This window comes from Drosophila rhopaloa, unplaced genomic scaffold, assembly GCF_018152115.1.
Source record: "Drosophila rhopaloa isolate 14029-0021.01 unplaced genomic scaffold, ASM1815211v1 contig_2, whole genome shotgun sequence".
In the NCBI taxonomy this organism is placed as follows: domain Eukaryota; kingdom Metazoa; phylum Arthropoda; class Insecta; order Diptera; family Drosophilidae; genus Drosophila; species Drosophila rhopaloa.
In genome coordinates this window covers 26741457-26764189 of record NW_025335083.1, presented here as the reverse complement: position 1 = coordinate 26764189, position 22733 = coordinate 26741457, and the positions used below count along the sequence as shown (strand labels likewise).

At 45.1% G+C, this 22733-nt stretch overlaps 6 protein-coding genes across 6 annotated transcripts; 2 read left to right on the top strand and 4 right to left on the bottom strand.

Annotated features, from left to right (window-relative positions):
• Positions 1-525: 525 nt before the first annotated feature.
• On the bottom strand, positions 526-7402 carry LOC108044739 (ATP-binding cassette sub-family G member 1). Its single transcript, XM_017123861.2, has 7 exons — positions 6941-7402; positions 4135-4252; positions 3136-3325; positions 2086-2919; positions 1855-2023; positions 1696-1796; positions 526-1631 (listed from the first exon to the last, which is right to left on the bottom strand). Exons 1-7 carry the CDS (start codon positions 7122-7124, stop codon positions 1131-1133), a joined length of 2097 nt encoding a protein of 698 aa, XP_016979350.2. The 5' UTR covers positions 7125-7402; the 3' UTR covers positions 526-1130.
• A 3238-nt stretch (positions 7403-10640) lies between these two features.
• LOC108044750 (glutamine synthetase 1, mitochondrial) lies at positions 10641-12569 on the top strand. The gene is made up of 2 exons (XM_017123880.2): positions 10641-10832; positions 11037-12569. Exon 2 carries the CDS (start codon positions 11044-11046, stop codon positions 12244-12246), a length of 1203 nt encoding a protein of 400 aa, XP_016979369.1. The 5' UTR covers positions 10641-10832; positions 11037-11043; the 3' UTR covers positions 12247-12569.
• Positions 12570-16655: 4086 nt separating this feature from the next.
• On the bottom strand, positions 16656-17712 carry LOC108044756. Its single transcript, XM_017123890.2, has 2 exons — positions 17548-17712; positions 16656-17488 (listed from the first exon to the last, which is right to left on the bottom strand). Exons 1-2 carry the CDS (start codon positions 17710-17712, stop codon positions 16985-16987), a joined length of 669 nt encoding a protein of 222 aa, XP_016979379.1. The 3' UTR covers positions 16656-16984.
• LOC108044747 lies at positions 17387-19421 on the bottom strand. Its single transcript, XM_017123873.2, has 3 exons — positions 18546-19421; positions 18029-18242; positions 17387-17971 (listed from the first exon to the last, which is right to left on the bottom strand). Exons 1-3 carry the CDS (start codon positions 19354-19356, stop codon positions 17764-17766), a joined length of 1233 nt encoding a protein of 410 aa, XP_016979362.2. The 5' UTR covers positions 19357-19421; the 3' UTR covers positions 17387-17763.
• Positions 19422-19507: 86 nt separating this feature from the next.
• Positions 19508-21058, bottom strand: LOC108044746. The gene is made up of 3 exons (XM_017123872.2): positions 20096-21058; positions 19823-20036; positions 19508-19766 (listed from the first exon to the last, which is right to left on the bottom strand). The coding sequence occupies exons 1-3, from the start codon at positions 20910-20912 to the stop codon at positions 19556-19558; spliced, it is 1242 nt and encodes a 413-aa protein (XP_016979361.1). The 5' UTR covers positions 20913-21058; the 3' UTR covers positions 19508-19555.
• A 606-nt stretch (positions 21059-21664) lies between these two features.
• Positions 21665-22658, top strand: LOC108044755 (RNA-binding protein 7). Its single transcript, XM_017123889.2, has one exon. It carries the CDS (start codon positions 21805-21807, stop codon positions 22522-22524), a length of 720 nt encoding a protein of 239 aa, XP_016979378.1. The 5' UTR covers positions 21665-21804; the 3' UTR covers positions 22525-22658.
• The last annotated feature ends 75 nt before the right edge of the window (positions 22659-22733 follow it).

Below are 22733 nucleotides of genomic sequence, written 5' to 3'. Positions count from 1 at the left end.
TAGACCCAAAAATACAAACCAAGACTTAAACACAGATATTTAGAGAATTGAACCAGAATTATTTAGCAGTATGCCACTTTGAAATCCGATATCTGTAAGAAAAGTTATGGGCTCAGAGGTGCAGCCTTTGGACACTTTTCTGCAAAGCCATGACGGAAAATCCACCCAAAAATACAAAGCAAAAATTAAACACATATTAAAAGAGTTAAACAACATTTATTTAGCCACTTTGACTTCCGATATCTGTAAGAAAAGATGTGGGATCAGAACTGCATTAAAAAAATGATGGAAAATCGACCCAAAAACCAAAATTTAAACACAGCTTTTTAGAGAATTTAACCACAAAGTTCAAGCAGTATGCTATTTAAAAATTCGATATCTGTAAGAAAAGTTGTGGGTTGTGTAGTTTTAAGACCCTTTTCTGCAAAGCCATTTTTCGAAAATTTGAAAATGAAAAAGGAAGATTTAAACTTTGATTTCTTTAAAAAAAAGTTATAAGTGCCGTTTTTGAACACATAAAAATAGTCATTTGTGTATAATTTTTTATTTCCTTCAAGAATGCACTATTTATAAATACAAATGTGATTATAAAATATGTATATGTTGCAGACACTTAAATACCATTTGGAGTTGTAAACCTGTATTAAAAAGTTAGTATAATTAATTAAAAGTAGGCCTTTAGTACCTTGAATTCAAATATGTGTATTTTACAGGGATTTCATTCCTTTCAATTTTGGTGTAGATACGCCAAATTTGTGTTATTATTCACAAACATTTACAAAACAATTGTTAAATACATCTGAAAATATATACAAATGTATATATTTTTTTTGGCAAAAAAGTGGATGTTTAATAACTTATTTTTCTATACATTTCTAACATCGAAGTTGTTGTGCTTGCAGTGATTTGGTTTGATCAATTGTTTTAAGGTTTTGCTTCACCTGCAGCTGGAATCATGCTAACGTGAGGTTGGCGTTTTTATCCACCTAAACGTGATTTTCACAACTAAAAACTAGGAAAAAATAAATGTTACAAAGATTAATTATTAAGAAACCAAGACTCTTTGAAAACTAAATAATAGGTACATAGAAAGCTTTTATAACCGAATACAACCCACTGCGCTTTAATGCCTAGCGCACAGTCTTCAGCTTCCAGCGCAAGAATAGGTACGCAGAGATGCGCAGCACCACGAAGATCACGATAAGGGCCACAATGTCCAAGGTAAAGTTGGCATTAACCATGTCCAGTTCTTCCAGCGTCGTAGTGGGTGATTTAAAGTGGCAGTAGGTCTGAAAGCACCTCAGCTTTTCCCGCCCATACCCATAGGTCGCCAGAGCAGTGCCCTCGAATCCGTATCGGATGTACGAAAGATATGTGATCCACCTTAAATATACTGGTATGGCGTCGAATGAGACAAAGAAGCCGGAGAACAGCAGGAAGGGCACGGACATGACCGGGGCCAAGAAGACACCGTTCTGCACATTCATAGCGGCGCCAACCACCAGCCCCACGGACTGAGCCACGAACGAGATAAGCAGGCAAGCCGACAAGAACATGGAGAAGCGGAAGAGCTCCCAGGGCTGCGACGTGAAGTAATATACGATGGACACGTATATGACGCAGAAAATTGCCTGGAGAAGAAAGGTATCAGTTAGCCGGTTTAGTGGCTTCTATAAACATCGGGGTAGAACTCACTTGAAATGGTAAATCCGCCACTGATATAGCCAGATAGTAAGACTTTAACGAATACCAACGATTAAAGTTTTCCTTCAACAAAACCGGCATCTCGAGCGGAACTAAGCAGGATAACCAAATTATTTAAAGAACTATAATTAATAATCTAGTTTCTCTTACACGACAGGATCGTAATGGTCATAGACGTGTACATAAGGAACAGCATGTTAAAGAACAGGAATCCCAGGTTGCTCAGAACTTTAGCTCCATCATTGCCGATGTCATAGTAGAGGGCGCCAATCAGGAATCCAACCAAGAGATGGGCAAATAATCGCAGATACATAAGTGTCTATAGAAAAGGCAAACAGAGTTTTGAATCAACGAATAAGTTACTTCAAACATTTGACTTACCCAATCGCGGTAGCTGAAAAGCAGAGTTCGCTTAAGAACCACCCAGAACTGGTGGAACTGTGACGTCGGGTAGCGCTCCGGCGATGTGATCTCCTCCGTGAGCAGAGCGGTTGTACAGTTGACGGACTTCTCTACGTCGATAAGGGCATCTCCCTTTTCGTTGGTGGAAACCAGAGCGCTGCTCGCGTTGCCCTCCTTCACAATATCGTTGACCATGCCGTTGAGCAAGCCGTTGTTTAGGGTGAGGTTATCCTCGTACTTGCTGCCGCTGACGTTCGAAGCGTCGTTCTTGTCTAAAATGGCCTTCAAGTTCTGAACCTTAACCAGATCGTTCCGAGCCTTCAGCCCGGCATAGTCGGCCGACAAGCGGATGTCCCGCTTGCCGTTGTCGATGGCGTCGACCAGTTTGCGCGTGTGGTCGCCGTGCTCTCCGCAAGACACCTCGATCACGTAGCTCGCTGGGTTGTGGTAGCTAGGACACTCAAGATTCAGCGTCGATAAAAAGGGCACCAGTTGCTTGGTGCTGCCTTGGTAGACGCACTGACCATCTGCCAGAGTGTACAGCTGGTCGAACATCTCGAAAAGACGAGCGGAGGGCTGATGGATGGTACAGATGACAGTGCGTCCGCCGGCGGCCAGCATCTTCAAAAGATGGATGCACTGGAAGCAGGTTGAGCTGTCAAGGCCGGAGGTGGGTTCGTCAAAGAACATTATAGGCGGATTGCTGACCAGCTCCAGGGCGATTGAGAGACGCTTCTTCTGGCCGCCGGACAGATTGCGCGTCATCGTGTAGCGGTGCTCGCTCAGGCTGAGAGTCAGCAAGATGTCATCAATCTGGAAGCAGGGGGGAAGTCATTTTTATTTTGATTTGGTATGGGTGCGATGACTTGCTAGTCTCTCATGGCGAAAAATGGCACTCAGAACTAGTTCTGTCTAAATATATTAAGCTAAAAATAAACTTGTCATTTGACCAGGGAGCTAAGATTAACCTTGTATAATTGCCATTCTGATTTTTCAGTCTGTCTCTGCCTCAGTCCCTTATCGACTTACCATTGAATGCTTCTCGGGCTTCGAAAACTTCTTGCTGAGCTTTAGATTCGTCGCCACAGTCATCGCTTCCTGGACCGTCAGGTTTCCATGGAGCTGATTGTCCTGCATGATGTAGGCGGACAGTTTGCGGAAAGCGCTGAGATTGCGCTCGGCGCCGTTCATGGTGACGCTGCCTTCGATGCTCGAGGTTCTGTGGGCGCAAATAAATAAAAAGTGTCAGTTATTGTATGCCCTCCGAAATAATATCCTGTCGATAGAAAAGGACTGAGTCAGCTTACCATTTTTTTTTTGACAAGATCGGGAAATTGCTTGCTCATACGGTTATCACGGGAAAATTAATGGTAAATAATCGGACTAGCCCATATCTACATTCCCTTGTATACGGAACACTTATTTGATATACGAAGTATATATATTTGCACGCGATCGGGCAACTCGAGTCCGAAGTTCAGCAAACTTGTAGCGTATTTAAACTAATAAAACACGGCGACAACGCTTTTGTGACGGTGTGTAAAGAAATAGCAAAAACGAAGCGCTGATAATACTTTGGTACGATATATTACGAAAAATAGATTTCCTACGATTCATTCAACCGCAGTTATCGATTCTGAGCGAGCAGCTGACCACTCTTGGTAACAACAGTAACAACTGGACAGGCTAATTGAAATGTTTATGATTATTACGCAATACAGCAAAATTTAGCGGGTTTAATAAACGAATAAAGATAGGTCTGGTTAAGGGAAGTCGCTGCGTATCGTATCAGTATATGTCGCGCATAAATAATATAATAACAATGAACGCAGAGTGCGAAAAGGTCGGCGGTTCAAGCTCCGAAAGAGGCAGAGTGCTTATCAAGTCGCAATTATTTCTGTTGATAATAGCGCTAGCTAATAAATACATGCACTCGCACTCGTTGTGCCGTCCCAAGGTCAGATTTGGTGATTCGAATTTCAGAATCTCTTGAGGTGAATGCAAATTATCAGGCCCAGTTAAACTTACTTGTAGCCGGACAAAATATTGAGCAGCGTACTCTTGCCAGCGCCTGATGGTCCCATTATGGCGGTGAGCTCTCCCGACCGGAGGCGTCCACTGACACCCTTCAGAATGGTCTTGGCATCTGTTATAAAGACATGAAATTAGTGATTGGGCCAATCTCTCGTTAAAGCTAAAAATAGTTGGCGTTTTAATGTGTCTTACGTCATTGAACCCAAGTGCCTCCACTTCACTGCGGCTCCGTAGAAACTATCAAAAAAAGCGGTGGCTGCATTGGTCTTTGGACGAGCAAGTGTAGAGCCGATAGATAAACAAATTTGCAAAGTCTCTCAATCCAACGGCATAGCCCGGTCATTGACCACACTGAATTTTTCGTCTTCCACCTCCACAGCCATTCGAGCTTCTTAAAACTGCTAAACATGTTTTTTAAGGAGACTTACGAACCTATTTTGATACCAATTATTTTGAATTAGATTACAACAAACAGAGAGCTTCATCACATCCGGCGGAACAATGGGAACCAAAAGACTATAATTCTTTCACATCGCTTTCAGATTCGGTAAATTCGCGCATATGGTCTAAATGGAACTGCTCAGATGCGGAAGTGGCTTATCAACATCACATACCCATGAACCAATAGATTTGCACGGCAAACCATCTGTGCTTTACGGAAAATGCTAATAAACCCGTTTTCTTGCAGGCACGCGCGTTTTGTGCCGGCTTTTAGTCTTGCCAGAAGATGGAATAACCATTTCAGCGAAATAAAATTGTGGAAGACGAAGATCGCGTGGTTTTACGATTTGAGTTTATGTTTGTGGGGCAGCGGAGTTAAAACTGATCTTTAAAGTTTCTTTAACCGACTATTTCAAAATACTTCAATTTAGGCGTGTCATAACTCCGAATAGTAAAGTACCGTGACCTGTTCAGAAGTGAAACTTGAGATTTAATATGCCCGTGCAGCGACTGTAGTTGTTTAATTCGACCGCTTACCTAATGCGTCGCACATCGAAACTGACAGTGAACCCCATCTGTCAGATGGCGATTAGCTAGTCGTAGTCGTAGTCGTAACCACTAGTTTCGCAACGGCTCGCATTGAACCACAGAGTGAATATAGTCGGTACTTGCTTAAATGTCGGCTGTAATAGCACCAAAACTGGGGCCACGCTTGACAAACGTTACTCCAACGACGCTAAGGCCAAGCCGTAGCTATGATGTTTATGGCCGGATTGGACAACAAGTGCTGCCATTCAGATTGCCCAACAAAAGATTGCGCAAAAGAAGCCCCAAGGGCACTGCAGTCGCTCTTTTTCTACTCTCCAGACTCGCTCTTCCAGGGGCACTTATACCTGAGCATCTGAGAACGCTGGCAGGTAGCCGCCTCTGCCTCTTTGTTTACTTAAAAGACGCAAAGTTAGCTAGCCAAAAACAGCGAATTCCAGCGGTTGCCTTACTGCCACTTCTGCTTTATTTTGTATACATTTGTAGCCCACAAACTTAGCACGTATCTGAAGGCACCGTGCCATCTGCAAGTCTTTCGGCACTTATTTGCCAGTGTAAATACGTCTGTATGTTCGCATATTCTGAACGACTTAATTGAGTCGGATGGCCGACCTTTGAATCTTATGGCAAATCGCGCCTGTGCAAAGTTCAGTCCGCTGCCGCTTCCAATTACTTTTGCACTTGGCCGGGACAGCTCGTTCGCAGCGACCTTAAGCTTAACAACAGGCTCTGACCGTTTTTCAGATTCAGCCGGGATCCACCGACCCGTTGTAGAGTGGTTGTCCTTGCCTCTACTCAACTGCGTCGGAGGCAAGTCCAGCAGTCCGATTCAACACGAGGGAAGTGGGTTGGTGAGTGAGCTTTTTATTGATTGTCGGATACCTGGGAACAAGGCAGATGTGGCTGCCGAATACCCAATTATTGGGAATATTATCGCCGTCCCATATTTACGAATTCGAAATGGCCCCAAGCGGCCACTCCCGCGGACAGGGTTCATTTCCACGTCATGTAAGTGGGGTGCCTAGGCCCGCCGTACCACACCATTAATAGCTATCTGGTTATGACTAAACCCTAATCGCCCTGCTAACACAACAAGCACAACCGTCGCCAGCAAACAAGAACTCAAACTAGAAAAAACCTCTCACTCCGGCAAGCGAACGTACAATGTTTGCTCATTAACAGCGCCAGATCCAAACAAACCCCCGTTCTGCTCCACCCATGCCTAAAAGTGGATACACACTGACGTGAATACAGAGAGAAGTCCGAGTACATGGCTCGCATTCCAGATGCCGAAGCATCAAGTTAACTTGTTGACTGTCCCACTGGCGAAAATCGTTTGTATGGGCAGTTACCCTGCGACTACTGGACGTTAATATAGATGTATTTGGAACGGCTTATCGCTGTGGAAGGCAGTGAACTTTGGCCACCAACCGCCCTTGTGAAACTGTGGAAAAAAATCTGATGGGACAACAACGGGTTACTCGGCGTTACAATCCAAAGTTCTCCCCGTCGCTCGCTGTGTGGCAACGGTGATACTGAGACATTGCTCTCAAAAGAACAAAGAAACCTGAAACCAGCACGACGTGAAGCGCAGCTAAAGCAAACAAGTAAAACCCGCTAGAGCCAGGAAAGTGCGTAATGGCAATAAAGCGCTAGCAAGATGGAGCTCCCAATTGGCCCATGTGGGGTCGCACTACACAGTTCTCGGAGCCCCAGCACAAAGAAAGCGAAAACATCGCGAGAGTGAGCAGGCGCGTGCAGTTCACGCTCCCGTTCTCGAGGGGCCAAGTTGTGCCAAGCAATGGGTACTTACTGCTCCGGTTTCCTTCCTTGACGCGGTACGTAAGGTTGTGAAAGGCCAGGTCCACCGCCGGCCGCTTGGGCAGGTGCTGCAAGGTCTTGGGCTGGGCGGGCACTATCTGGGCCTTTGGCTGGCCCGCTCCGGCGGTACCCAGCCTGTTGTCGTTTAACAGATTTGCATTATCGTTTTTAGTCATCTTGTCAATTAGTCAACCAGTAGGGGTTAAAAAAGCAAAATGCACCACTCTACTCTGTGCTTTGTGTATTCGTTGTAAACTTTGGCACTGACAGCAATACTGCAGCCCCGCTGCCCTTCGTTTGCGTTTGGGTTTACGTTTACGTTCTCGATTCCACCACCGTGTGGTCCGGTGAGAGAAATTTTCCACCCGTCTGTTCGAAACGGAACTCCCGCTTCTTGAATGTTAGGACTTGACTCGCTCGCGCCGCGATCGCAACTGAAATAAGCAATTGCGCGCCAGTGGAACAAAGCCAGAAATTTAAGCAACCGCTGGCAGAGAGTGCCATCGCAAACACACTCGCTGCCCAGAGCTCTGACATCGTTGGCCAGAGTGGGACGGCAGCAGAGGCCCCAGTTCTGGTTTGGATTCTAGAGAGGCAATGGGGCGGTAGAGAGTCTGTCTGCCTCTGGGGAGCACACCTTTGAGAGAATCTCAGGAGAATCTGGGAAAAGCCTCGTACATTTTGTGTAGTAACTATTTCCTGCCGAAGAGAACTGATATCGCACTAGTCTTGTGGACAATGTTAATTAGCCAGTCGATAATCCTATCAGCGTTTGATAACATTCTGTTTGAATCCGATTCGCAGTCGAAATGTAATAAACTCTAGGCAGCTAAGGTGCACGAACTATTAATAAAATAAAATAATAAATTTAAATTCATGGCCTAGACCCTTCTCATGACTCATGAGTTTTGGTGGGGGCTTATCTGCTGTCAATCTATAGCTGATAGGAGTCGATAAAGGGGTTGTACTTTGGTACCATTTAGTGTTTTACGGAAACACAATTTAATGGGTTTCATTATTCTTCAAAAGGTGCTCTGTTATAACAATACTCCTCGGCGTTTAAAGAATTGTGCGCCAAAATAGCACGAAATTCCAACCGTCCTCCACAATAAGTTAGAAAATATAAGTGCTTTTAATGGTCAACTTGTGCGACGTGGGTATGTCACCAGTTCTTTCTTTTTATATGGCATGAGGTCATTTGAAGCGCCTTATTTACTGGGGCGTGGGAGGTCCTTAGAACTTGGCTCCAATAACTTATTTGGGGCATAAATTAACAGAAATGTCTTTCGTTGAACGAGTTATTACCAAAATGAGACATTATATATTGAAATTTAATCACATAAGATGGGGTGAGAAGTGTTATCAAAAAGTAACAAGCTATTTGTATTTTCCCAAGCTGATCGGGCCCAACAAATTGCACTCAGAGTATAAGCAAGAGCGTTGCAAAAGCTAAAGCTAAACCGGTTTTTTTACTCGATTCCAAGTGAAAAGCGAACTGGATGCACAAATGACGCATTTTCTTAGCGCAAACCCCTATTAACGTGATTTTTCCTGGACTAGTTTCTGTGGCTGGCCCAGAGCAAAAGGTGTTTCCTGTTATGCTAAATTCATGAATTTCCACCGACATTGTTTCTTCATGACTATTGACGTAAAATTGTCTGAATCTAGGGATTATTCAAATCATTGCGATGTTATTAAATAAGATCGCTGGTAGTTGTGGGAATTGGGTTTGGTGCATTTTGCTTGAAAGCCCGCCTGGTTCGACTACTTACAGGTTATTGTTTTCCAAAAACTGCTTCCAACTGTACATGTTCATGGTGCCGGTCTTAAAACCCGCCGAAGCCTATGAAACTGCTGCCTCGGAGCAACAAGTGGCCTTCGCAAAAAAGCCAAATCGCAAGCCGTAATGCCAATAGAGGCAGTCCAAAACGAAGCCGAATATAAAAATTTGCGATTTTTTAGACTTGTCCGTGCCACACCGCATTTAAATATGCACGCTGCCGAGAGGAAAACTTGCGAAAGAAAACTAAAGCCGGCCATCCAGTGGAAGCGATGTCACACAACTGGAAAAGCGTAGTACGAGTATCTACGAGTGAGGCAGTCGTTGCAGCCATGGTGGAAATTCACTCGTCTCTATATACAACTTAATTCTTTTTTGCTTTTTTTCTTTGTTTATGGCAACCTGAAGCTCGGCCAAAGTTATGTCAGCCGACCAAAACAAAAAGCTTGTTTTCCCGCCACTCTGCTTTCCGGCGGAGAACTTGCCAATTGTTGCACTGCGGCAGCACCCACCCAAATGTGTATGGGTGGGTTGAATGTTGTCCAAGTCCCATATTGACAAATTTTCTTTTAAGCCGAAGTCGTTAAAATACCTATCCCAAAACTAGATCCAAATTTACATCTCATATACAAGGCAACTTTAAACTTAATTTAATTATTAAATTTCCAATGCCTAAAAGCAGACAATACTTTGTGCCGGCACTCCCAATTTACTATGCCTATCGGGAAAAGGGAAACTCTTGCACCCTAGATTTAATAGGGTCTTCTTTATCTGTTTTTATGGTCCAATCTGTAATACGAAGTTATCATAGATATGTCAAGACTGTAAACCAGTCAATAGCTATCGGGGATTTCCTGTTGGAATGACCTAAACCAATCAGTATTGATTCCAACTGGGCACTGTATGTGCGGTTAATAATGCATTATCCACAATAACAGCTGATACGCTTTTGTTTGCATCGGCTTTATTAAAATGTACATGATGAACTTTGTACCAGGCGTGTATCCAAAACAATCAGCCAGAGAGCATAGTGGTGGTGGTTGCAAGGAAGAGATTGCGATTGACGGAGAGAGTGAGCGCATGCTCTCTCTTACAACTGCAAGTAGTTCATGGATCCAATGTTGTGTTAATGCTGTTGTGATGCTGTAATATGGAACCTGGAATAACAGAGGGAGAAAGTCATAAGGCGCGAATTATGTTTAGACAATATGAATAGGCAACGCCCCAAACTATACAAAAATATTCATAAAATATATTAAAATTATAAATCATTTGCTAAATTAAATAACTTAAATGTTTCAGAAATGTAAACTTTGTAATTCTTGTTCTCAGTTCAAAAGATTGTAAATGTCATGTCTAAATATCATTATAAGCTATAACAGTCTACAGTATTCTCATAAAAAAACTAGGTAGATATTTTCTATACAATGCTATTTTTGAGGAATCGAACAGTGCTACCAAAACACTCTCACACTCTTTAAACAATATTAACCTCAATATATGGGGCCTTCGTAGGTCTTTCGTTTGCATTGCACCTTATCGCGCAGGTGTTCTGTTATGAGAAATTTAAAAACGTTGTTTTGCTAGGCCGTTCGTACGTAAGTATGTGCCCCGAAGCGCATCAATGAACGTATTACATGGGGACCAGTAATAGGGGATTTTGCCTAATCGCGTAGCCTTGAAACATTCTGGGTCGCCTCGCTTTTCCCTCAGAGAGATGCTCCTTGGGGGACCGTGTGCCATTGTGGGTTCCACTCCGTTCCGTTGTCTGTTGCGGCTCGGGCACTCTCTGAGAGGCCTCCTCCCCTGACTGCGTCTGCGTCGGCGTCGGAGCGGCCAACGTCAAGATAAAGAAAACCCGAGGCGGAGGACGGAACAAAGTGAATCGAAACGAAAAAAAGTGAATGTTGTCGTGCTAACTGCGCTCACAAGCCTGCCAAACCTCGTATTGGACGGGTGTCCTCAGCAATCGCTCCGCAGTCACTTACGGAATCAGAAACAGAAACCGAAAGTCCCGCAATCCGAAAATCCCCAAAAGACCTGCCCAGTCAGCGACTACTTAGCAAATCACATAACTGTAAAGTGGACAAACGAGCAGTTCAGGGTAAGTTTGACGGAACACCGCCACTGAACTGGAAAATCACCCACTCACACAATCGCCCAGAGAAGCAATTGCAGGAAAAATAATTACATAAAAATACGTGCGAAAAGCAGAGTGAAGAGTGCCAGCATCCTTGAGCTGCTGCGCACGTCCTCGCAGTCGCGACCAATACACAACTAACCGTGTCCTTTTGTCCTTCCCATCAAGGACCAACATGGCTTTCCGCGTGGCCGGACTTTTCGTGAAGGCGAACCTAGTGGCTCCTGCAACGCAGCAGCTGCGTCTACTGCGCACCGCCAACACGGCCCGCTCCCAGTTCTTGGCCAACTCGCCCAACACGGCGCTGGACAAGAGCATCCTGCAACGGTACCGCAACCTGGAGACGCCCGCCAATCGAGTGCAGGCCACTTACCTCTGGATCGACGGCACCGGCGAAAATATACGCTTGAAGGATCGCGTCCTGGACAAGGTGCCAAGCTCCGTGGAGGATCTGCCAGACTGGCAGTACGATGGCAGCTCCACCTACCAGGCCCACGGCGAGAACTCGGACACCACACTCAAGCCGCGCGCCATTTACCGCGATCCCTTCAAGCCCGGCAAGAACGACGTGATCGTCCTGTGCGACACCTACAGCGCTGACGGCAAGCCAACGGCCTCCAACAAGCGCGCAGCCTTCCAGGCGGGAGTCGACAGGATCGGCGAGCAGGAGCCTTGGTTCGGCATCGAGCAGGAGTACACGCTGCTGGACGTGGACGGACGTCCCTTCGGCTGGCCGGAAAACGGCTTTCCGGCCCCGCAAGGACCCTATTACTGCGGAGTGGGCGCCGACCGCGTCTACGCCCGCGACCTCGTGGAGGCCCATGCCGTTGCCTGCCTGTACTCCGGAATTGATTTTGCCGGCACCAATGCAGAAGTGATGCCCGCCCAGTGGGAATATCAGGTTGGTCCAAGCAGTGGCCTGAAAGCCAGCGACGATTTGTGGGTGTCGCGCTACATCCTACAGCGCATCGCCGAGGAGTACGGCGTGGTGGTGACCTTCGACCCCAAGCCGATGGAGGGCCAGTGGAACGGAGCCGGCGCCCACACCAACTTCTCCACTAAGGCAATGCGCGCCGAGGGCGGCATTAAGGCCATCGAGGAGGCCATAGAGAAGCTGAGCAAACACCATGAGCGCCACATCAAGGCCTACGACCCTAAGGAGGGCAAGGACAACGAGAGACGCCTGGTGGGTCGCCTCGAGACCTCCAGCATCGACAAGTTCTCGTGGGGCGTGGCCAACCGGGCGGTGAGTGTGAGGGTGCCGCGTGGCGTGGCGACAGCCGGCAAAGGGTACTTCGAGGACCGGCGGCCCAGCTCTAACTGCGATCCCTACGCTGTGTGTGGGGCCATCGTCCGCACCTGTCTGCTCAACGAGTAGGCAGCTTAGGATGAATGAGCGTCAAATATTTTGTACATAGTATGTTATTGAACTTCAAGGCGTATCCGATCATTTGGCTACCTCTCGATTCAAGTGGAGCGAAATTTTGTTTGCTAGTGCAAAAAAGACAGGAGGGCGAGGCACGAGTAGCGTGCGATTAGCATTTAAGAATGTGGGTGGGAGGCAAGAAGAACAGAACCGGAACGAAAATTGAACCTAAGACCGATGGGGGCCCCTAGAATATTCTGCCATAAATATTTTACAAGTTATGTATACCTTATCGTTGCTTTAATCTTAATAATAAATAACATGTCTCTACGTAATTGCGCTACCTTTAGTTAAACCAAAAATAATTTGGATTTGGCGGACCTTTTGGCCAACACGATTTGTCGACTTTAATGTTTTTACCTCACTTGTTACTTGATTGACTCGCCACGGTTTCCAAATGGAACGTTTAAGAGAAAAACATCACGGAAATTTGTCTAAATCTATATTGATCATTCATATCCTCACGCACATACATATGAAACACAAATTGCTATATATCTAGAAGTTGTTGAGTATAATTTTAAAACATATAAAAAATATAAGACACGTCAGATCTGTCGCATATCACTGTTCGCAAGTATTTACATCGTTCTATATGTACTTATATTATAAATGTCTCTCTAGTACAAGCACCCTGAAAATTAAGAATTCCAATGCGATTCAAATAAACATTTCGAGTAAAAGCAAAGTTGTAAACAAAACAAAACGCATTACTAAAGTCTATTTTATTTCCTCTTTTTTTTGGCAAGCTTTCAAACGCGTATCGCTGCAATCATTGTTAAAAGCAGAATTTTAAAATATAGAACAGCTTGTTTGTAAATACATGTACAGGGGGCACGAAAACGATCAGAAGCAAGACCTTGTTTTTAATGGAAAGTTTTCCACCATCGCCAGCTGCCTGACACTGAAAGTTTTCGAAGATTAATGCTTGCGGTTCGCAAAGAGGATGTGTATGCTGCATACCCTTACATTTAAGATACACTTGCAATGTAAGATATGCTGGCTACGCACAATATCGATGATAAGCAGGGGAATTGCACTCGACTTATGACACTCGATCACAAGCCATTGCAATCAAATATTGATTGACCAGTGCTGTGAACTCAATCGCTCCTAGAGTGCCTGTGAACTCATTTGCACTGCCTTCCGCATACTTGTATTTCAAAACACTTCATCCACACTCTTAAAAAATGTATCCTAACTTTGTCAAAATCCACCGACTTTTGACTTAGGGTAGATATTTAAAATTTTTAAAAACGGACCATCTGTATTTTGACGGATAAATTGTAAATTAGTTTACACCTTAAAAGGCATTCTTGTTTTTTTTTTTTTAAAGTTAGGGTGTGTTTAAAAAAAAAGTTTACCCTTTTTTTGAAACATAATTTGGATTGTGCAATCTCAAAAGAAAAAAAAAACACTTTCAAATTTTTCACACAAATTTTTTATTGAATTTAATAAAAAGAGTGTTAATTTTTTGTGAGTGAACTTTGGCATGGTTGTTGACACTCTAAGGTGCAGTTTGCGCTGCTTTTGTGTCGAGGCTCTGCTGGGCGCGAAATACGGATTACGGATTACGGGACATGCAACTGTAATGGGGTCGAAAGCTTGTGATCCGGTTTGTTAAAATATAGTTAAGTACACACAAATAGTTGGCCCAAGCAAGTAAAATCTGTGGACCAAGGGATCACCCGTTGTCCGAAGATAATAAATCCATAATGTTGCGGAGCATTCCTATGCCCAATTTCGAAACCAATATCTAACATACCCGTTTTCATTGCAACATGAGATTCCGAAAGGTAGATAGTAGATTATAAAATCACATAAATAATCAAAATCAATACACCAGCTTGTTATGGCCGCAGAACTTAAGAGTTCCGCACCGCCGCCTATAGACCAGATCATTAATGGACTGAAGCAGGTTCATTGGTATGCATGAAACGAGTTCGAAGATGTCAACATCTTACAATGCAGGTCTGAGGAGATCCAGTTATGCTGCCTTAGATCAGGCGATTTGCATAAAATGGAATGATAAGCTGGACATCTGATTAAAAAACTAGCGATAAGTGAGCTCTATAAACAGTTCTTCAGCAGCGTGATATTGGAGTTTAATAATATTTGATATTAGTATAACGGACTAAGCTGTCGTCTGAATTAATATTATGTAACCAATATGATTTGCATACTAGTAAAAAAGGCCGAGTCACGGTACACTTAACATTAGCTCATAATTTAATAAAAAGTTTATACGAGAGGCGTTTAAAGTTCGAGCTAGCTGATAAGACAGTAAGGTTACGAATTCGGACTTCCGGCCGCAGAGGCTTGACCAACGTTTGCCACTACCTTTGCCAGCTTGCCATTTAACTCGGTCAATAGAATGGCTCCGGCTGGGTCCCCTTATCATTGGGCCATAAATCATACCAGCTGTGGATGGTGAAAGAAAAATACGTCGCTGCGCAGAGGGAAATGCTTTTTAAATTTAATTGATGTTATCAATGTGTCGGTGTCGCAAAAGGCGAGGGAATCTTTTCACATACACCCCTGAATTTATAAACAGATAAATATAAACACTCACTAAGAATGGGGCGAAGAGACACGGATGCGAAGCGTGATTTCCTAGTCCCCGTCGCACTGTCTACAGTGAGACCAAGAAGAAAGTCCGCCAGCGATCGATTCTTGCATCGGCAGTCGCGAATTAAAATTTCCATAAAGCGAAACTGGGTCAAGAACTGGGTCCCATACGCCCTTGTGCCGGGGAAAGAGTGAAATACTACTGATAACACCGGACTTACTGCTACAGTACTGGGAGAACACGTCACAGGCGCAATAAAAAGGCAGAAAAACAGAGCAAACCTGTTTATGGAGCTGCAGGTGAAGTAATCGTTGCTGGGGGCACTGTTTATTTTTATGTGTGTTGTTTCAATTGGACCGAACCAACTGCTTGTTGAGATTACGCTTTATGGCGCTACTTATAGTCGGGGCACTCATAATTGATGGCTCGATCAAATATATATGGCCAGCACTCTGGGCGATTATAAAACCTGTCAACTGCCGCCAGATATAAACATGGGTATGTCCTGTGACCGATGTCCAGCAATTAATCGGTCACGTACGCTTTGTTGCGGCTCACAAGTGATGTTTGCTTGCAGCGAGCAATTCCTCCTTTTTATCTTTGGCGCGTGTCGATATCGTGGCGGTCGTTCGCCCACACAGACAACCAACAAGTACTGTCTTTTATCTGGCCTATTTATCTAATTTTACGGTGCCCACGCCATTCCCCATATTTTGGTCGTGATGGGCGGCTATATTTAATCTGCAGAGCATTGGAAAGTCTGGAACGACCAATTGAATCACCCGAGAGCGAGGTCCGACTGCGTGATCTCCCCCGATTTTCCAGAGTGGCCAAAAATATTCCCCACATAATTTATTGGCCCGATTCCTTTCCCTACTTTTATTTAGCCATCTCCAAATTCACTTTCTTTGTCTGCCAGCGCTCGCGAGTCGCAATATTTGCGTCATCGCCCCACACGCGTCTACCAAGTGATCTGCGATCTGTTCTTTGGCTTTTTTGGCGCATCGAACCAGACAAAGTTCAGTCCCCCGATCCTGAGATAATCGACGCAGCCGCACCGATGACGGACATACGTAGACTCAGCCAAAGGTCGTCTTCTGTGGTATACACTCATACTCATTGCGCATTATTTTAATTCGTAATTATTATGAATTAGTTTTTTATTTCAAAACTGCGATTACGTCTCCATGCTATCTGTTAAGTGACCCGCTTTTTTGACAAATGAGATTAGAATCGATGGGCTATGCTAAAGTTTGATATATGTATGTATAAAAATGGATGGGAATACATATATAAATGGATGAGAATACATATATAAATGGATGAGAATAGCCGGAGATTACAGAGTTGAGTAAACAAAAGGGCAAAGACTTTGTTTTTGTGCAAGTTGGTTGATAGGGGCTTTTCGATAAGCGAGCAAATTTTACTGGTAGTTGTTTACCCAGCTTGCATCGGACTTAAATGATTATACGGTAGACTGTACATTTCTGTTTTCTTCCCATAATATTCAGTCAAATTATATGAACCGATTTTACATTCACAATTTGAGTTCGTTCACCCGTTGTCCATCTCCCTTAACTCGATTTATTGCTCATTAGTCAGTCCGAAATTTTTGGGAAGACCTAGAAAAACTCTGACAGCTGCAGTCTCCCCATATTGGCCCGGCTTTGCTTCAATTAATTAGTTTGGAAAACTTCACAGCATTTCAGGACATTAAATATATGAGGGGGACGTAAAATAAACATACAAGCTACATGTTCCTGTTTTCTGGATGCATCACTACCCCAAAATCGCTTTTAAGTCATTGCTTTATTTAAATACATTTATAAAATGAGACAAAACAATGATTTACCTAAAGGCAGGATAGAGACTGTATTACCAATATTAGCAATAATCATTGTTTATTATTACCTTTATCGTTTGTATTTATTACCTTACGTTTATTTATTTCTTAAACTTATTATTTCATATAAGACGGAATGTTTATGCGTCAGCATTTAAAAAGTAAAGTATACTTACGACGAAATCAACATTTTGTGGTATACTAATAGGCTGCCAGAAAGATATTCTTTGTGCTCCGGAAATACAGTTTTAGATCTGCCTTTTTATTTATACCATCCTTTATTCGTTGGATCCACAGGACTTTTTCACAACCTTTCCTGTCAGGAAATAGGTGGACAACGGCCTAAGCCGCCCACCTCGCGGCAGCTCCTCGTACAATCCGCCCTTGACGGAGAAAGAGCGCTTGGGCTGGTACAGAAGGCTCAGAAGAGGGTTCCTCGGGCTGACCCGCATGTTGTTCATTGCGTAGGTGCCCTTGACCAGCGGACAGCTGAGCGAGTAGTTGCTTTGCTTGAGCATGTTGTCCTTGACCGGCTTGAAGAGCGGCACCGAATTGATAACGTTCTGGAGATCGCATAGCTTGGTAGAGGCGTTGTAGATAGTGCGAGGTTTCTCCCGGACGGAGTGCTGGATGATCAGGATGCTGGAGACGGGCGAGGCAATCTCCTCGTTGATGGTGGTGACAGAGCCGATGCCAGTCTGGTTCGAGAAAGTCATGTTCACCACGAACCGAGGTCTGTCATCCGTCCAATTAGCATAGGTAAACCTCAAGTAATAGCAGCTCTAGCCAAAACATTGAAATAAAGTAAATACTTCTTTGGGACTTTTATTTGAATACAGACCTCCTTGCTCTTTACCTCGCTAATCCTAAACAGTACCATCCAAGCCGTGATGGTCAACACCGTGCCCCACGAAGCGCGCATGTTCCCTTTGACTGATGGCCATTGAATCGGCTTACTGTTGGCCAACCCAGCTTGGAGAATAATAAAACAATTAGTCCTATCCATCAGATTCCCATTAGTCAATTAGAGCTGACCATTAGGAATCAATTTATTGCCCTAGTACAGTATGTCAAACTTTTGGGCCAAACTTAGAATCTGGCTCAGTTTGCGGCTTATGCGCTCCGATCCCGGGTTCTTCAGCACATCCGAAAGCTCGCAGATTTCCGCTGTCTCGCCGACTGCATTGTCTGCCAAAATGAAGCGCGTCATGAAGATGGCGTGGGGCACTTGAATGTACGCCACCCGCTTCACTTCCGCTCGAAACCTGTGGAGCAGAGATCAATCAGCACTCAACCATAATCACATTTTTACCTCTCCTTACGCTTTGTTAGTGTGACAAGCCAGATCCGCCCCCACACGGCGCAGACAACCCACGAACACCTCGTAGTAGACTTCCAACATGTGTTCAAAGTGTATCTCTAAGATAGCCGTATCAACGCTTGATAACAGAAACGAGATTATGTCATGCACCACGGAATCGTACTGTGCCGTCTGGAAGTCGATTATTTTCAGGTCGATGGGGGTTCCAGAGGGCTCTAAAGATTAAATAAATAGATGGGTTGTTCTCTATCAATGTAAGGAAAAAAATTTTAATTTCGACTGATCATGCAATAACTTGAGAACTACATTGTTGATTTCATTGATATTTGAAATGCACCTTTTTTTATTAATGTTTAAAATTTTCTTTTGTTTTCGGTAAAAAAAATTCAACGAAACAAAATCTTTAAATTTTTAAATACCAATTGCAAATCTGTTAGGTGTTGTTTAATTTTGGTTTTTATTTGAATTAGGTAATGTTTTTGGGGTAGCTTTTTGGCTAGGTAAGCTGTAATACTGACCGTAACGAAACATCAGATTGTTTGTCCAGAAGTCACAGTGTATAATACTGCAAAACGGACCATCGGGTCTGTCTGGGGCGGTGGCCAAAAACTCAAAGAACTTGTCAGACAACTCCCTAATATGGGCCACCAGTTTGGTATCGTTGTTGGTGGCTCGTCGAATGTCCTCGAGGGTCTCTGCCTTCATTATTGCCTTCCACTCGGGCGCCGCAGCATGCCAATCAAACTTTTCAAAGAAGGGGCGCACCTGTTCGCGGAATACCTCAGGCTTGAGAAGGCGCAGTGCCAGAGGAAGGGCGTGGAACTCGGCCATATGTCTGAGGGCAAACAGCGTGTGGGGCAAGTCGAAGGGTTGCAGCCTCTGGCCGGGAACGAAGCCCCGGCTGCGCAGATTCTCCAGCACCAGCACGGCGTTCTGATCCACCTTGGAGGAGCTAGGATCGAGGGACTCGCGTGAGCCGTAATAGCGGGGAAATGCCTTGAATTGGCTCTCTGCAGGGATGCCAGCCTCGTCCTGGAGGAGGGCCAGGGCAGGGGCCAAGATCTTGTAGACGGCGTTCTCTGTGAGGCATGTCCGCTCGGGCTGAAAGAACTGCCAGTACTTGGGGTCTGTCGGAGGCACCTTGGCCACTAGCTCCTTCTCCAACAGCTGCCCGTCGGGTCGCTGCAGCTGCGCATGAATCGCCAAGAGAGTGCTTCCGTAGTTGTCGCCCGGTTGCGTCAGGCTTTTTGAGCGATAGTTTAGGAGACGGGCTCCCGATAAGTGTTGTTCAACCACTTTGGAAAGATCGCGAATTTCGGGCAGCTCCATGCTGTTACGTTTGCTGAAGCTCCGGCTATGTTTGCCTACAATCTTGCGAAGAGTCCAACGCGACTTGTTCAAATCAGCACACAAACACAGCGTTAATTAGTTTCTTGATAACAAAGAGTGGGGAGCATTTGTGAAGAGGTGAAGAAACGCGTAATAATCAAATATTTATTTTCGTGACTTGCTATTAAGCAAAATAAAATTAATAAAAAATGTTAAACTTTTTTGCCAGTCGTAAGATTGCCTCGAATTTCGTCACAATTGTTTTAATTCCAGTATTCTTGGACAGCACTGAAAAGTCCACGTCTTTATAGTCGTCGGGAATCGTGCTGTTATCAGCCAGGATTACCTTCATCATAAAGATGGCATGAGGCAGCTGAAAGTGTGCCACTTTTTGCACCTCTTCGAGAAATCTGAAATACATAGATTGACATTAAAGTATTCCCACATAGACAAAAACTAGTCTTACATCTCGTATGTATAGTTGCTGGTGTCCACATTCACGACACTCAGAGTCTGAATGAAGGCGTCGTAGTAAATGCGCAGGAAATTGTAATAGTTCTCCTCCAAAACATTTACGTCCACACTTGAAAATAGCAGAAAGATGATATCGTGCACCAAAGATCCGTACTGCGCGATTTGGAAGTCAACGATTTTCACCTTGATTGGAGTGCCCTGTTCGTCTGGAACACATTGTAAAGCATTAATAACTTGTTCCGATCTGAGCACTGATTTGCCTTACCGTACTTCAGCATCATATTGTTGATCCATAGGTCTCCATGAACAAGGGTGGTAAAGAGGCCATCGTCCACATCCTTGCCGGCTTGAAAGGCGTCATACATAGCCATCAGCTCCTTGATACGACTCACGTCGCTCTCATCACTGGTCGCCGCCTTAATGTCCTTCAGAAGCTCATTGTTCATTTGGTCCCTCTCCGCCTGATCAATATTGGTGTTCATATCAAACTTCTTGAAGAAGGGTCGCACATATTCCTCGTACAACTGCGGCTTCTTCAGACGCAGAGCGATGGGCAGGGCGTGGTACTGGGCCAAGTAGTGCAGAACGAGAATGGTTTCCGCCAGATTGTACGCCCTGTGCCTGTTACCCGGCTGGTAGCCGTGCACCGTGACGTTCTCCTGGACGAGAACGGCATCGCGGTCCACCTTTGAAGACCGGGAATCGAGCGAGATGCGGGAGCCGTAGTATCGCGGGAAGCCATCGAAAAGTAGAGCGGGCAGGACACCCGCCTGTAGCTGCAGCTTGTCCAGCTCGGGTGATAGGTACTGATAGACCGCGTTCTCCGTGATGCAGGTCCGCTCGGGCTGGAAAATCTGCCAGTAAAGGTCGTTGGTGAGGGGTGGCAGCTTGGCTATCAGTGGCAGCTCCCGAGTGGCACCGTCTGCACTGCGAATTTTTGCCTGTACGGCCAACATAATACTCCCGTAGTTATCTCCGGGCTTAGTTAGGTAACGACTGGCATACGATTCTAGAGTAGAGCCCTCCGGCAGGTGGGGCTCGATCACCTGTGCCAGGTCGGTGACTTTCGGAACTTCGCCCATTGCTATAGTGGATTGTGTTTCTGCGAGGCCAATTGGCGACTGAATAGATTCCCCAAAACTTCTGGGCGAATTGCCTTTTCTACCTTCGTTTAAAAGGTATTAAATCCACAAATGTGTATGCGTTTCTATTGGTGGAGGTCTAGTTTATTTGACAAGTTGCGAGCAACGCTACGCAAAATATCAGCTCAAGTGGCGTTGATAACGCTCGTGTAACGTACTCCGTAATCAATGTAGTCCGGAACATTCTCTTCCCTTCTCTTAAGATATACATATATATCCCTTATATAAACTCTTCAATATTAGTAGGTTTTTTTTTGTGATCGATGGTTTTACTTTCGGAAAATTCCTCTTTAGTTTCCAATTTTCGTAAACTGTATTTACGTACTGGTAGAGGGTATATTGTGGTCGGGCACTTGCAATTCCGCGCCTCTCAATTGATTTTGTGACGCTCTGTTTGTACTGGCAGCCAGCGACCCTAACTAAATAGATGGTTTGATTCATATCGCCGAGAGAATGCGAGATGAAGTGTGGAAAGCTTGTACTACAGGAATAGCTCAATCAGTAGCGGCACCGATGGCAATGACAACAATCAGAAACATCAGCAGGCGGGACGCTTAATTAAAATGTATCTGCTATCAGCGATTCTATTGCATCGGAAAGAAAATTTAAATTTCACCTCATAAGTGGAATAGTTTTAAAGGGCGCCAAATTTAAAGTGTCCTTACTCCCCACTCGGAATCATTGCTCCGGAACCAGAGATTCACTTTACCGTTTTGCTCCACTGCCGAACGGTGCTTGACAACACTGGAAATCTATCGGGGATGACACTCACTGTTGCCCATCTCCAGTTGCAAAATAAGCGAAGTGGTGATTTTATTTATTTCTGAGAGAAATGGACTTGCAAGTGTTAATGCAGCAAATGTACAGCGGTGCGGCGGCGGCCATGCCGATGATGATGGCCGCCCCCCACCTAAATGGGTACGGATACGGGATGGCCCCTGGACAACAGCAGCACTTTTGTCCGTTTCCCGTCAACGGCGAACTGGACGAAGTGGAGGACGACGCCGAGGAGGAGGACGAGGAGCAGCGAACGCTGTTCTGCGGCAATCTTGACGAGCGGGTGACAGAGGAGATCCTCTACGAGGTCTTTTTGCAAGCCGGACCAATCGAGGGAGTGCGGATACCCACGGACAATACGGGGCGGCAGAGGAACTTTGGGTTCGTCACCTACCAGCGCCTGTGCGCCGTGTCCTTCGCCCTGGACCTCTATCAGGGCTTAGAACTGTTTAAGAAGAAGTTGACCATCAAGCAGCAGGGCGCCGACAAAGCCAAGCAGTCACCATCCTTTAGCCAGAGTCGCCTACGCAACCCGTTCTTGCTGGAGTCGCTATCTCAGGCAACGCCTCCACGCCACGCTCGCCACAGTTTGCACGGCGCCAAGCCGTACGACCGAAATCCGTTCGGGAACAACGGAGACCAGCGGCGCCGCAGCGACAGCTCCGTCATGGAACGCAACCGGCCGAGGATGCAGCCAATCCAGCACCCCCAGCACATGCAGGGCGGCAGCAGAAGGTCGGACCAACGACAGAACAACAAACGCCGATTGCTTTGAGATTTAACAATGCTTTTAATTAGTCTTAGTGTATAGCTTACGAATAGGAATATAGCATATAACATGTACCTGTATATCTAATGTGGTTGCATTAAATGTACAGAATTGCGCCCACCTTCTAGTTCGACTCGTCACCACCTGGCCTACTTACTGTTTCTGCTTACACCAACTAGCAGCAACCGCATCAGTTCGAAAATAACCGAGACCAG